Genomic DNA, 14,015 nt, shown 5'->3' with positions numbered 1-14,015 from the left:
TTTCCAGTCTCTTACTCCCTGCATCATCTTGCCAGGCATGAGATAGCATAATTCTCCCTCTTCCACTCTCCCTAATTGCTGATCTGTGTCTCTTTCAATTAAGTTCTACTTCCTTGTCTCAGTCCCTTCCCATCCAATTTCCATGTAACTAGTGACCTCCTTTAATGCTAATTCCATCTAAACCCTAATAAAAAAAAAATTGGGAGATTACACAGCCCATTTGGTTTCTCATAAGTCATGATTTATGTTTAATTCATGGGAAAATAGCTCCTCTCTCACGACCTATTCGTAAAATCTGGCCCCACCAGCACAACTTGCAACTGTTCCATTGCTGTTTGTGTGGTTTTGGCCATAACAGCTCAGCCATAGGAGCTAGTCTTACTTTACTGCTACTTTCTTACACAGAGGTGGCTTGTATCCAGATTTCCTAACAGGCCCTTTTCTTTTGTGTGAAATTGTCAGCACTTTCCTTTATTGTGTGAAAAACTATAAATGTCAACAAAGGATGGAGGTACATTTAGATACCAAGACCTTCTGTAAGTGTTCCCTGAGCAAGCAGCTCTAGCATTTTCCCTGAAAATGCAGGACCAGCCTGGATAGTAGGGAGAAGAATCCAAACCAAATCAAGGGAATTATGAATGTGAAAGAACCTTGTACAGGAACACAATAATTTCTCAGCTAGAGCTAGTATATTTGGCTGAATCTTTACTGTTTCTTCCAGGGCATCCCCCTATCTCTAGTCCATGTTGCCCAGCTCTCTGGATCAAAGGAAATAGGAGCACCCAGTATTCATGCCTTACTCATGCTGAACTAGTCAGAACATGGAGCACTGGGATACAAAGTACAATAAGCAATGGCAAACCACAGCTCTGTTCTGGCTAGGCTTTTAATCTCCACCTCAGTGCTGGCTGTAGAAGTACCAGAATAGGTCTTGCAAAAGAATTTATTCCCCAAGCTTGCCAAGATCCACAGGAGTGGAAATGCAGATCTTAGACATATGCAGGCTTTACCTGGCAACCTCTCAGGTCCATGTCTATACATCATGCCCAAAATGTTAAATGCCTTCAGAGTTCACGAGAGCAGACCAGCCAAATTTGAATAGATCTGGTCCTTGACTTTTGCGCTGATGGGCCCAAGCTGGTACTGCATGGACATACCCTGGATGCCTGTGTGTCAGCCTGTCTGATACTGTCCAAGATGTTTGTACAGAGGAACTCTCCAACTTGTGCTATGCCACTGCTTTTAGGGTGGGTTTGACCAAACACTGCTCATGAGACAACAGTGGTGATATTTGCTGGGAAGGTATGGTCTCCTTGGATATCTGGTTATCTGTTAAAATTGCAGCAGTAGCAACACGTGGTTCTGTTTGACAGACATCAAAGAGAGAATGAACACCTTCAGTTGTGGATTAACTACTCAATGCTCCTGGAACTGTGATTGCCCAGATCTGTGACTCCCCCTGGTTTTGCTCAGAGAAAATCATCCTCTCCAGGGGACTAGAACAAAAAACCAGAACACATGCTTGTTTCCCTGCCAGGAAGTGATTCTTCCAGAGTGTGCTTTGTAGCACTTCTTGAGTTCGCCTATTAAATATGAGGTTTTGTCACTACCTGTTAGAGGCACAGAAGTAAATAAAGAGGGATTTTAACTGAAATCAGATGGCGATCTTGCTGGACTCTGTCCCTTTCTACATTCCCCCAGCAAAAGCACAGATTCAGGTCAGCTGAAGCATTTACTAATTTGGGTGATTTTACTGTTGGGGATTTTTTGCTTGCGAAGACACCTCGTCTGCAAGCATTTTTCTTTTACAATGAAAGGGAATAAAAATCAAGGTTAGTTTCAAGCTTTTCTAAATGAAACAGTCTATTTATGATGACACTGCAATTAGCTTTTCTCTCAGTATTATCAATTAAAGTATATATTTGGCTCTCTGTTGTTCTGGCTTGTGTAGTTCACCTCAAAAGATGGTGTCAACTAAGTATATTATATTTTTTGCTTTTATTTTTGGATGTTAAAAAGTGCTTACAGTCTATCGTGTGGGGCCTAATCTTGTTAAAATCTGGCTTCAGAGATCCAAAGGGTATTTTGAGAAAAGCAAAAAAACACCCAACCTTTTCATGTCTCTTGCCTCGTTGATGTCCAGTGAAGGGAAAATGCTTCAGAAAGGAGGGTACTTTTGATGTTTTGTGCAGTGAAGATTACCTTATCAGCTGCTTCCTTCCTTGGCATCTCTGGTCATCTGTCTCAATGATGGACACAGCTGAGCGCCGCAGGTCTTACACTCAAAGACAGTAGGATGATTAGTGAAGGTAAAAGTATTCCATCCATATCCAGACCAGACCAGTCAAGTACAGGCAGCTTCAGTGCTTGCTTGCTCCATGTAATGTCTTACTGGTTTACTTCAGAAATGATAGAAGGCGACTTGATTTAGGCATGAGAAGACATTTACATTTTCATGCTTGGGCAGCTCATCTGAAAGTGCCAGCAGGGATAGATCCAGATGGACACAGCTGATACCCTTCCTGAGAGCAATACAGGAGCTATTACTTAAGATCTGTTTCTCATACCTTAAGCAGGGATAGGGATTGAATCTATGGACCAGAGGTAGGTGAATTGTTATCTTGTGACCCTCAATTCATTCTACTGACCTGTCAGAAACGAACAGTATTGAATTACATAAAAAGCACAACTGTCAACAATGCAAGGAATGATAAGGTAAAAGCAATGCAATTTGAGAAGAGAGCACTATATAAATGTAAAAAGCTTTTTAAAGGGCTTATGTACAAGGTTATCCAGTCAATATATACTGCATTTGTAAGTTATTGTGTATTAAAAAAATTAATGAAAGATATAATTATGGCAGCATTACCAGTGACCTTTTCTAAAATGAGTCCATCATGAATCTGTAGGCATTTCAGAAGTGTTTTCCATGTTTCTAACAATTTTTCTCCAAATTAATGACATCCAGTCCTGGCAATAAAAGCCTTGCCCTGTTTCTCCAAAGAAGGGCTTGGGAAGCATTTTCTGATTTCTTGGCAATGATTCCACTGTGAGCTATGCACAGAACCAATTGGGAAGATGCTCTCCTATTAGCTAAGATTTTATGTGGAGTTTCAACTGCTTACTCAAAGAGCTAGAACAAAACTTATCCAGGTTAAAGTCTATAAATTACTATTCCATGGCTTAGGTTGGAGAACCTTGTCAGAAAACCTAAATACCTATCTAAATACCATCTGGGCTCTTGTTCTTGCTTCTCAAGGACTTCCAGATCAGACTGCTTATCTAGAAAAATCAAAATATAGTTTTTTTGTTGGCTTCCCAGAGTGGGACCTTGAAAACTCAGCTCTCTTCTTTTGTCTTCTATCCTTTCAAGAAACAATTAAGAGCTTTCAGTTAGACCATGGTAGACAAAGTCATTGATAAAAAATTTATAGTAGTTTATTTCCTTTTCCCCTGTATCATCTTGGTAGTTTATCTATGTTTGTTAAAAACATCTACCTCCCTAATTTAATGACCAAACAAAGTAAATGAAAAACAAAGGCACATGGAAATCGGGTAAGATGAATGAGATGGTATCTTCAAAGCAACTTGAGGACTCACCAGTTGAGTAGGGAAAAAGAAACTCCCACCAATCTCTATTTGAATCTCTTTCCTTGGGACTTGCTTTGTTTATTCACACTGGATACAGAAACTGTTATGTAACAGCTGGAGCACTTAGTGCTAACAGTTATTGAGAGCCAAACACTAGCAATTTTAAAATGTTGCAGCTCTTTTCTGTCTGCCCAACCCTTTCTTGGACCTGGCCACCCCAAGAAATACAGTGGGTTTCCATCACTTTCCAAGGAAAACTGTTTGAGAGGCTAGTGGAGCCCGACAGATAACAAAGACTTCTTTTCCATTCCTTATGTTTGCTTTTAGCAACTCATCGAAGTTTCAAATGCACAACAAAGTCATCATGAACTGTAACAACCTTCATCATGTTGGCTGGTCAATGAAACCATTCTGTAGGGGTCCAGGTGGTATGTAGTATTGGCGAGCAGTACTCACACAGGGTGCAGGTGCTTGTTGGCTCCTCTGCAACTCTTATCTCTGAAGCCTGCACCACAGTGATTGATTAGCCCTAAGGAGCTTTTTATTAGCAAGGGGAGGGTGGGGTGAGAACTCACTACTTTAGGAATCAGCTGACCCAGAACCATCTCTGCAGCACAGAGGAAAACATCCCTCTCTGTTCACACTCCTCTAATTACATTTAGTGTAGTATTGTTTCCGTCTAAATTATAGCAATTATACACAAAGATCGTCTTTGAAATCATTTAATTAAAGACTATCTAATGCTCTGTGCTTTTGGAATGCTAATATGCTGCTTTCCACTTAGGAAACTTTGAGGTTTTTTCATTAATTATCGTGGAAGAATTTCAATGTCGGAGGTTTGCCTTAGCTTATTTTAGTAGATTTAAAAATCAAGTAATTATGACAATTTTTCAAAAGCAAAAAGAAACTTTTTCCTCTCCTGATGGACAGTTAGCTCAGGGTCAGTTTGAAGAACAAAATTTTCCTTGAGAAGCATTGACTGCCAAAGTGTTCAATTTCTCTGGCCCTTTTATCTTCTGTGTTCAGGGAAGTGTATGTGTTTGATCATGTTCTCTCCTCCTTTTGCTATATTTTTTGTGTAATAAACACCCAAGTCAAATCTAAACTGGTATAAATCTGCCGGGCTAAATGATTTCTACCTGCTGCACTGCCGCTTTGCAGGAATGATGTTTCAGTCATGCATCACATCCAGCTCAGACAAGATTGTACTGATAGCAGTTGTGGTGTAAGAGCTGATGGGACTTACCCAGTGCCAAGGAAAAGTGGGAAGGGGAACAGCAGTTAGAATTCCTGTTTGAGCACAGTTTTGGAGGCCTTCCTCATCCTTCCTCCTGTGCTCTTTCCCTTTCTTGCCTTCTTCTCCCAACAAGTACCCTGGCACCCCATACTGCTTTGTTTTCTGTGAGTTTCTCTTGGTCTAGGATGTGCCTTCTATGCTGAGGAACAGGAATTGCAGCTTCTTCTGTACCTTCACCTGAATGTCTTGGTATTTTGTGTCAGTAATACCCACAATTAGGACTACGCTGAGAATTATTCTGGAGAGCAGCAACAATCTACCTAATAAACTCATTCAACCAGACAAGTCCTTCCCTACCTACTCACTTCTAACTGAATATGTATTTGGCACAGGTTCTTCTTGTATCCTCTCCTTTTCAGCTTTGTGAAGCTTGCTTTTGTGAGGCAGAACTTGGATATAGAAAGGTGTCCACAGCAAACCCAGAGCTCCAGACTCACAGATCTCACCCACCCACCTTTCTCTCCCTGATACCCAGGAGCTGAGACAGGTCTCAGTGGGAGAACATGAACGATTCCTGGATGGTCTTTGTTTCACAAAGAACAGCACAATGCAGAGGAGTTTTGATGAAGGTTACAGTCTACAGAAAGACTGAGGGTAGAGCAAAGCCAACACTCTGTATGATTACAGTGTAAACTAAGATGATCCAGAGTTAAGAATGGCATCACACTGGGGACACAGCAGGATCTGAATTGTGATCAGCGTGTGGAATTCTTCTGTTTCTCCTTATTTCATAGGAAAATTTGTAAATCTTCTTTCTCCCTCTTTCTTTGTTACTCTGGAATAATTAAAACAACAAAAACTTTAGTCTCAGAAATGGCTTGGGTAAAAATATAAATTGGTGAAAGATTTGGAATAATGAAAAAAATCATTCTCTGCCCTCTAAATATTGCAATAACGCTGATGCAGTGACCTTTTTTGAGTGTCAGAGAAGATCTGGGTTGTGGTACATACAGAATTTTTAAAATCTGGGACTCGTGTTTTAGATGAAGTTTTAGGTTCTTTTATATATTCAAAATAGTCAAAAACTTGGGATGTTATAAGGACTTTTTGGGTGCTGACTCTTCAGCTCCAGCTGCTCCCGTATACTGACTTACTCAGTCTTGTGTTATACTAGATTTGTGTGAAAAATGTGTCATTTTCATCCTGCAAATGAACTTATTGCTTATTACTTAGATGAACCATGGAGTGTGATCAGTGACTGCTGATGATGAGTGACCTACTCACAAGAGTCAAGAAAAAATTCTGCAGTGGTGATCATTTATAATTCCACTCCTACTAGCTGCAGTCAGCATTCACTTAGTGGAAGGGACACTACTATCTTTAGTCCATACCCCAGATGTTAATTTCTGCTGTTTCACAATTCATTAAGTAGTAGGTTTGTGCAACACGTGTTCAACAGTAAAGAAACTGTGTTGTCTAAGAAAGGCTTGATTTTGAGACAGCCAAACCCTTGATGTTAGACACACTGCTAGTGTCTAAACTAGTTGTTTAATGTTCTTGAGTGATACAAGTATTAGACTAGGGTCCCATTGTACCAGGTACTACAGTCACGGAAAGACCTTCCAACAGAGGCTGTATGAGGTGTCAGGAAAAGGATAAACAATCTTAGGACGTCTTAGGAACAGCAAAATGTTACTCATGACTGGATACCATTTTCTGGCATCAAGCTCCAAGGCTGTATTGGTTTCTGCAGCTGAGATTCATGAAACATTATTTGCATAGTGCAAGCATGTCTGGCTGACTGTGGTTCTTTCCGTTTTTTGTCTCCCATGCTCAGAGTTTTTGGGCACTTCAGTCTCCGTTCTGAGTGGCAGCTGGTCAAGGTGGATTACAAGTCTATCTTCAGCCGAAGGTGTAACAAAGATGACTACCAAACCTGGCATCTGCACAGTCAGGTATTCCCACCGTGTAGGGAGGGGTTGATGGGTGTTCCTTTTCCTGTACTCTGTGTTGCCTGGTAGGAATGCAGTTGTTATTTCCAGCAAAACATATGGATTTTCTTGCATCCCTTGAAGAATATGCATGAATAAACCTGGGACCAGTCTTCTGTGGGCAAGTTCAGGAGATTAACTTCTATTTTTATGAAAATAATCCATTGCACCAGATGAATCTTTTTGGCCTCAGTGCTTAGGGCAATGTAAAACCTCACCTTGTGATTGAATTGTGGAAGATGTTGAACTCTTTGTAGCTCTGTCAGTGACTCATGAAAATAATTTTGTTTCGCTTTACCTCTATTTTCCCTACTCAAAAATGAAAATAAAAATATTTATTCGTCCTGCAGGTCCTGCAGGTGTCTATAAAACTCTGGGGAACTCTTGAATAAAAGGCCAAAGAAGGTCAAATTATTTCATTCTATTCAAGGATACATGCTTTTGTTTTCATACACTCTGGCTTATTTTCATGCTGCATATGTTTAGGTCCTGAAGTGACCAGAACTGAGAGGTCAATACCCTCTGCAGATTATGGGCTACTTACCACCAGCAGGATGTCCCACACCCTGCAGGGGAACATAACTAGGGTCAGAACCATTGGCACTGTGATATTCCTGAATGAAATACATGAATTAGAAATGAGCATTAATTTGCAAGGATATGTCAGATACCTGAAGTCATAGAATTGAATAAATGGAAGTAATTTAAATGAAAGAAAAGGGAAGACACGTGTGTAACCAAGGGCATCATTGTTAATGGGAAAGAGAAATATTTCAATTAGGTGTTGTCTTTTTTTTCTTATTTCTATGCAGACAAACTATTTCTGCATTATAGAAAATTCTGTTTATAGCAACTCACCTAAATATCAAATGTTTCTTTTAGATTAGGTACTCCCAGTAGTGTTCTTGAAAACCTTTGCATTCAAGAAGCCCAGCAAAACACACCATCAGAATTATTCAAGATCCGTAGCAAAGCCAGGTCTACTAAAAAAGAGCAAGGGAGTCAAATCCTGTGTTCCACACCTAGATTTTGTCCCTGCCTTGGGTTTCAGGCTTGGACACTTCCTTCTGCAGCAGAATTTATCTGACATATGGAAGAAACCTTGGAGTGCACCCACGTTGTCTTTTCAGGATAATTCATAGGACTTGATATTGGTGTATGCCTTCTGAAACATGGCATAAGTGGGTGTGATGGCTTGGGCATCCAGACATTTTGGGCACATTGTCATTAGCATCCCAACTCAATGCTGAACACACTGCACTCATGAGTCCTCCCATGGTGACTTTTGATTTTGCAAAGACGCAAAAGGGAGCTGGACTCTGCGCTTCCAACTCGCCCAGTGGTAAATGCTTGTTTTCATTGCCTTTTGCATCTTTTGACAAAATTTAGGACACAGCTGCCACTACAAATCTCTTTCTCCTCTTGTTCCTTGGCTAATGAAGGGGGAGCCTTGTGTCATGGGAGAGAGGAAGATCTATAAAAAACGCAAGCCTGGAGCCCAGTGTTCCCTAAGTCAGGATTATTCCCAAACTGTAGTGTCTGAACCATGTGTCTGTGGTCAAGGAGACTTTGAGTGGTGAGTATATGTTTCTGGTGACTTTTTACATGGGCTATTCTTGTAGTGGTCAAAACAATACCCAGACAGAAAACCTTGCAGAGAAACTGCATCTAATGCAGCTTTGTGGCTGTGACTGCACCATATAGCAGAGCTGTGACCCCCATACCTGTTGTGTGGGGGAGGCTTCCCTTCCATCTGGAGGAGAGATTTGTTAAACTCCATGAGAAATCCAAGCCTGGAATTCAAAAGCAAAAAATTGCAAGTACTGTTTGACATTTTTGTCTGTCATTCTAGAAGAGTGACAATTGGGACTTCTCTGGTCCAAAGCACGTCCCTTTCAGGAGACAGAGGGAATTTCTCTGTCCTCACTTCTGAGGTCATTGAATACCTAGGGAGCAAGCTAGGAAAACATGCACTTTTTTTGTTATTCCTTTGAATTGCTGGGAACCATTTGTTGCTTTTTAACAATGTTTTATTGAGAAATTTCTGAAAGGGCTTCTGTGACACCTACAGCCCACCCTTGTCAGATATAACTACTTGTTTTGCATAAATATTGGTGTTTCTAACTTAACGGGGTCATAATTTTCAAATTGCTTTAAGGTTACTTTGAAAGCAGCTTAAAAATAAAACAGGGGGGAAATGAAACACTGCTTGATACTGCTTGACAATCAGAGACAGGAGATGGGAGAATGCACAAGTCAGGATCTCTGCACAAGGAATTACTACATAGAACTTGTGATAGTCAATATTTCAGATATTTAAAACTGTCAATATCTGTCATGTTTGAGCTTAAATAATCAGAATGTCATTTAAATAGAATACAAGATATCCTGAAAGCTGATCAGCTGAAAAAACATTTTAATTTTTATAGTAGTTTGTCAGGATCAATGTCTGACTCAGTATCGGTATAATTTCCAAAAACTTATCTTACCTTTGAATACCTTCTGAAGAGGTGTGAGGCATGAGATCTATACATTTATTTGGACTTAGGCCAGCTGAAACTTGTAGTTCTGTTTTGGAGCATGGACGTACTGAAATGTAGAAAAATTAAGAAAAAATATAGACCAAAGTGTTCTCTTGAATATCGTAGTAGTTTGGCTTTAAGAGAGGTTCAGGGATATAGAGCAGAGATTTTCACCTTATCTGGATGGATGTTTAATTTTTTCCTAATGCCAAAATTGTATCTGAGACTCCTTAACTTGACTCATGAGATCTTTCCCCTTTGTTTTCATCATGAGAACTTGCAGGACAAGCTATTTTGCTCTACAGTATTTGCCCTTGGCAGTGGCATATGCCTCTGAGGTGAATCTAGAGATACTTATGAGTTTACTTGATTTTTTTTACCCTTATGCTGCTTTATGCCTCATTGGCTTTCTATTTTCACAGTGAAGCTTGTCTTTTCCGAGCTGTAAGTGGAAAACTGTGGTAGCTAAATTGGACTTAAGTGCTGTTCTGCCTTGAAAAAGATCTGCATCAGAACACACCTTTTCAGTCAATTGGCGGGTTTCTTGCTTGCATTCAGTATCATTTTTGCTTAACTTTCCTGCTAACATTTGAGAATATTACTGTTAACCCTGTCAGTCCTGCAGAGAAAATGCAATTAAAGGACAGCAAGCTGGCTTTTGTTTCAGACCCTGCACTGCCAACAGAATTGTTAACTGGCTTCCGATTGCAGAATTGTTTTAGCTGGTGATGGAGAATCAGAAGAAAGCTTTAGTTTAAGGGCGAGTTTTGATGCTAGTTGACAGGGCTGACTGGAAGGTGTGGGGCGGTCATTTTGAGGAAATTACTAGCAGTGCTGGAATTGGGACACCAAACTTGATTATCTGAAAAGTGATTTTCAGAGAAAAAGGTGGACCCATCTGCTCTGACTTGTGACTTCTAAAGGATGAGACAGTTATTTAAGCAGTGGCAAAATATGGGTTATTCTAGAATACATTTTAGATTCATCTGCCTTCTTTGGGATGTTAGTATGAGAAATCCCTTTTCTCTCTGCTGACTAGAAGGTGGACAGGAAAGTTGAAAGGAAAGCTCCTACTCTTTCACTTAATGAATTTTCAAGAAAAATGTTTCCTTTTCAAGAAAAAAAAATGTCCACTCAGCCTTTTCTGGCTGGGTTCACAGTGTCCGATTGTTCTTGATAGCACTGACTGGTCTGTCTCTTGTGTTGCACTGAGCAGGTCCTGTGGAGTGTCAGGGAAAGGAGAAGGGTCAGCAGCTGGGGCTGTGTGACTACACTGACCAGCAAGTCCCAACAGACAGGCCCTCTGCTTCCCCACTAAGTAGATTTGGAGGCTGGTGCTGGTCTTGGAGCATCCCAAGCTACTAGGTGTGATGATGCCTGACTTCAAGAGCCGTGGGGATGGGACAAATGACTGCAGCAACCCTATAGCAGAGGCTGTGAGGGTTGTGCTCCCTCCCATTTGGTCACAGTGCCCTTGCCTCTCTCTGCCTCATGGTTGCAGTGCTGTTTTTTCCTATTAGATATAAGGCTGATCTAAAATTCAGGGGCATAAATTATGATCCAGGGCCCCAGTTCAACAAATCCTCATGAGTCAAGATCAGGGGTGACTCCTGCCAACCCTTGCAGTCATTTTCTAAAGCAAATCCTGGCCTTTTTCTGGCAGCAGGAACTCCAAAGTGTTATTAAAACACTCGCTGATCTTTCTTTTCCCTCCTCCTGCTTCTTTATTTACTCTGTCAAGATAGCTTTTCTGACAAAGACAGCACAGCAGCCGGACTTGATTATTTCCTTAACTTATGCAAACCCTGGGGCTTATGAGAAGGAAGGTGGGCAGCATGCGAGGTTTTAATATACATTTACCAGAAGTTAATGAACAAGCACAGAACCTTGAGGGCACACAGCAATGTTGTCTTTAATTTTATTAAATATTTATGCAGCTCTTTTCTTCTCCTGGGCAAAGTACAGCTCCTCCTGAATATTTTTAATTATCAAGTCCCTGCCAGGCATTTTTGACTGTGCAGGTCGGACCCAGTGAGAATGATTAAATTGAATGTTGAGAGAAAGAGCATTAGGGAATCTCCAAACCTTTTAAAGTAGCTTGCAGAATTTTTGTCCTCCAAAAAAGGAACAGTAGCAGTCTGGGTCACTGGGGACATAGCACAATTTTGTCTCATCAAAGAACCTCCTAGAGATTTTCTGTTGGCAGTTCAGACTCTGAATGGGGGAAGGATAAAACTCAGATTGTCCTAAAGGGCACAGAGATGTTTCAAGATAGTGGCTTCTGCTGTGTCTTTGTTTTCACTGAGGTTTAGTGTGTTGGCATTTGTTAACTTGCTTCAGGCAAAAATCCAGGATCTCTTTTTATTTGCCCTTTGAATCCAGACTGTCAATAAAGGCTATGCATAGAAACCTGATCCAGAGCCTATTAAAAGTTATGGAAAGCTTTGGATTAATCCTATTGCTTCATCATTGTATTGGCACACAAAGCATCTGTAAAAAGCAGTTTTGCATGTGGTTGTGTACACTTCCACTCTTAGGTGGTCCAAAGAAGCATCAATACCCTAGATTGCCTTCCCTATGTGACACAATACCATGTAATCCTTAGGCTACCATGTTGGCTATGTTGTTTTAGTTCAGCATTAGAAAAACATCAGCAGTACTTTTCTCTCAGGCAAGTCATAGCTCAGTCAGAGAGCAGGGAGGTCATTAACATACATAAATATACATGCCGTGGCTAGTTGTTCAGGAGATGCTCCTAGTGTTTTATGTTCCTAGCCACTTCATTGCGAAAAAGTGAAAAATTAGAACTAATCTGGTTTGTTCTAAAAGCAAAGACTGCAAAAAGCAAGCAAACCGAAAGAACCCAAAAAGTGAAATTTAAATTAGAGATTAATAGGAAAAGAAATTAACAATACAATTTTCTTTCTTAATCTCCATCCGTGTTTGGTTGTCAAATGAAATGCAAATCCTTCAGTGCTCTGCAAGGTAAGTAGTTCTGGTGTTGTCAGATGTCATATACCTTCTGTGAATCATGTTCCTGCCTCTCAAACTAGTCCAGTACTTTGTCTCTGGATGAGCCCAATCCATGATGTCACGCCATCCAGCAGAGAACCACCAACATACATGCGCTCTGGGGACGTCACCTAAAACTCTGAGCTAAATCCGGTAGATGGGTACAGTGATGCACTCCTGACTTGTCTCTGTAGTGACTATGGGTATGAGAGGCACAGCAACAACCAGTGTATCCCAGCCTTCTGGTTCAGCCCATCCTCCCTGTCCAAGGATTGCAGCATTGGTCAGAGCTACTGGAACAGCACTGGGTAAGTGAGTCTTGCAGTCCATCTGGTTTCGGTGACTTTGCAAAGAGAATCTGGATGGTTCTTCTTTCTCTGCATCCCATCTGGCTCTTTTCCAGTTGTATTCATGGGGTAATGTTTGCAGCAGCATCTGTATGGAACACTATCTCATTCCTCAGAGACAGGGAGAAGCACGTTAACATACGTGACATGTAGATATTGCATTGCTATCAAGTGATGTGTGATCCCTGGAGTCTAGACTTGGAACTCCCCTTTGTTGCAAAATTAAAACATGAATCAAGAAGGTCTATCTGAGAGACAGCTGAACATTTAAAGGTACAGGTTCGAGGTATTTCACATTTGTTTTTATTGAACCTCTTACTATATTACAGCTCCTATTTGTATCAGCTTCTAGGAAGGCTTATATGAGCAATTTTTAGCCTCTTTTTTTCCTTTGCCATTTTCACTTTATATATACAATGCCTTGCATTTCAGGCAAGCTGTATGTGCTGATTTCTCCTGGTTTTATCCAGAACAGATGGCAAGTGTTGGTTTATTATGGTAGTATCACTTTGCAAATGTTATTCTATCGTGCAGGAGATGTTGTGAAACACTTGTTGCACTGACTTGTTGCAAAACTGTTGGAGTTTGTGTCTTCCTAACCAATCCTGTATTTTTACTGTGAAATTAATAGAAAGGGTTAATCCCCCTCATCAACACCGGGAATAGCCAAGTGCCTTGCTTCTTAGCTAACCTCTTCCAAGAAGAGCTAAGAGAAGAAAACTATTCCTTGAATCATTTTAAAATTGAACTGGACAAAGCCCTTGGTAGATAATTTCAAGTGCCTTCTAGCACAGTAGAGGCAGACAAAATGTAATAAAAAGCATAATTAAAAAGCTGGGATGCAGGGTGCAATCCTGCAGGCATAAGGAATTGGAGGAGTTCTCTGCCTTTTAGTAGGGCACAGTAATTCACCTCTACAATGTGTCTTTTCTCAGTGATGCTGCTGAGAATCTCTGGAGAACATTGGATTGTGATTGGTTTGGCTTTCTCTCATTTAATAAAATGTTGGGTTTTGATTCTTCCTTTCAGTGAGGTAATCATGCAGGCAGCCTTTGAAAAAACACATGCATAAATGAGGAGAAACAAAAAAAACACAAAGGAACATTTCCACCCCTTTTTTGACTGTTCCCCAGGTACCGAAGGATTGTGTCTAACAACTGCACAGATGGCTTGAGAGAGAAGTACATGGCCAAGATGGAGAAGTGCCCTGGAAAAGCACCTCGGGGATTGCACATCCTCACTACTGATGGAAAGCTGGTCATGGAGCAGGGACACAATGCCACCTTCATCATCCTTATGGAAGAGGTGTGTTAGT

The 14,015-nt window shown here is 40.7% G+C and overlaps 1 protein-coding gene across 1 annotated transcript in view; it reads left to right on the top strand.

The window, feature by feature from the left end:
- Nucleotides 1-14,015, top strand: part of LOC116790376 (VPS10 domain-containing receptor SorCS3-like) — a 291,392-nt gene that overhangs the window by 245,404 nt on the left and 31,973 nt on the right. Inside the window, exons 15-18 of the mRNA XM_032695261.1 lie at nucleotides 6,666-6,783; nucleotides 8,262-8,395; nucleotides 12,548-12,661; nucleotides 13,834-14,005. Of these exons, the coding sequence (XP_032551152.1) occupies nucleotides 6,666-6,783; nucleotides 8,262-8,395; nucleotides 12,548-12,661; nucleotides 13,834-14,005 (538 nt within the window). The remainder of the gene's footprint in view (nucleotides 1-6,665; nucleotides 6,784-8,261; nucleotides 8,396-12,547; nucleotides 12,662-13,833; nucleotides 14,006-14,015) is intronic.

This window comes from Chiroxiphia lanceolata, chromosome 8 (assembly GCF_009829145.1).
Source record: "Chiroxiphia lanceolata isolate bChiLan1 chromosome 8, bChiLan1.pri, whole genome shotgun sequence".
NCBI classification, from domain to species: domain Eukaryota; kingdom Metazoa; phylum Chordata; class Aves; order Passeriformes; family Pipridae; genus Chiroxiphia; species Chiroxiphia lanceolata.
This window is presented reverse-complemented; position numbering and strand designations above follow the sequence as displayed.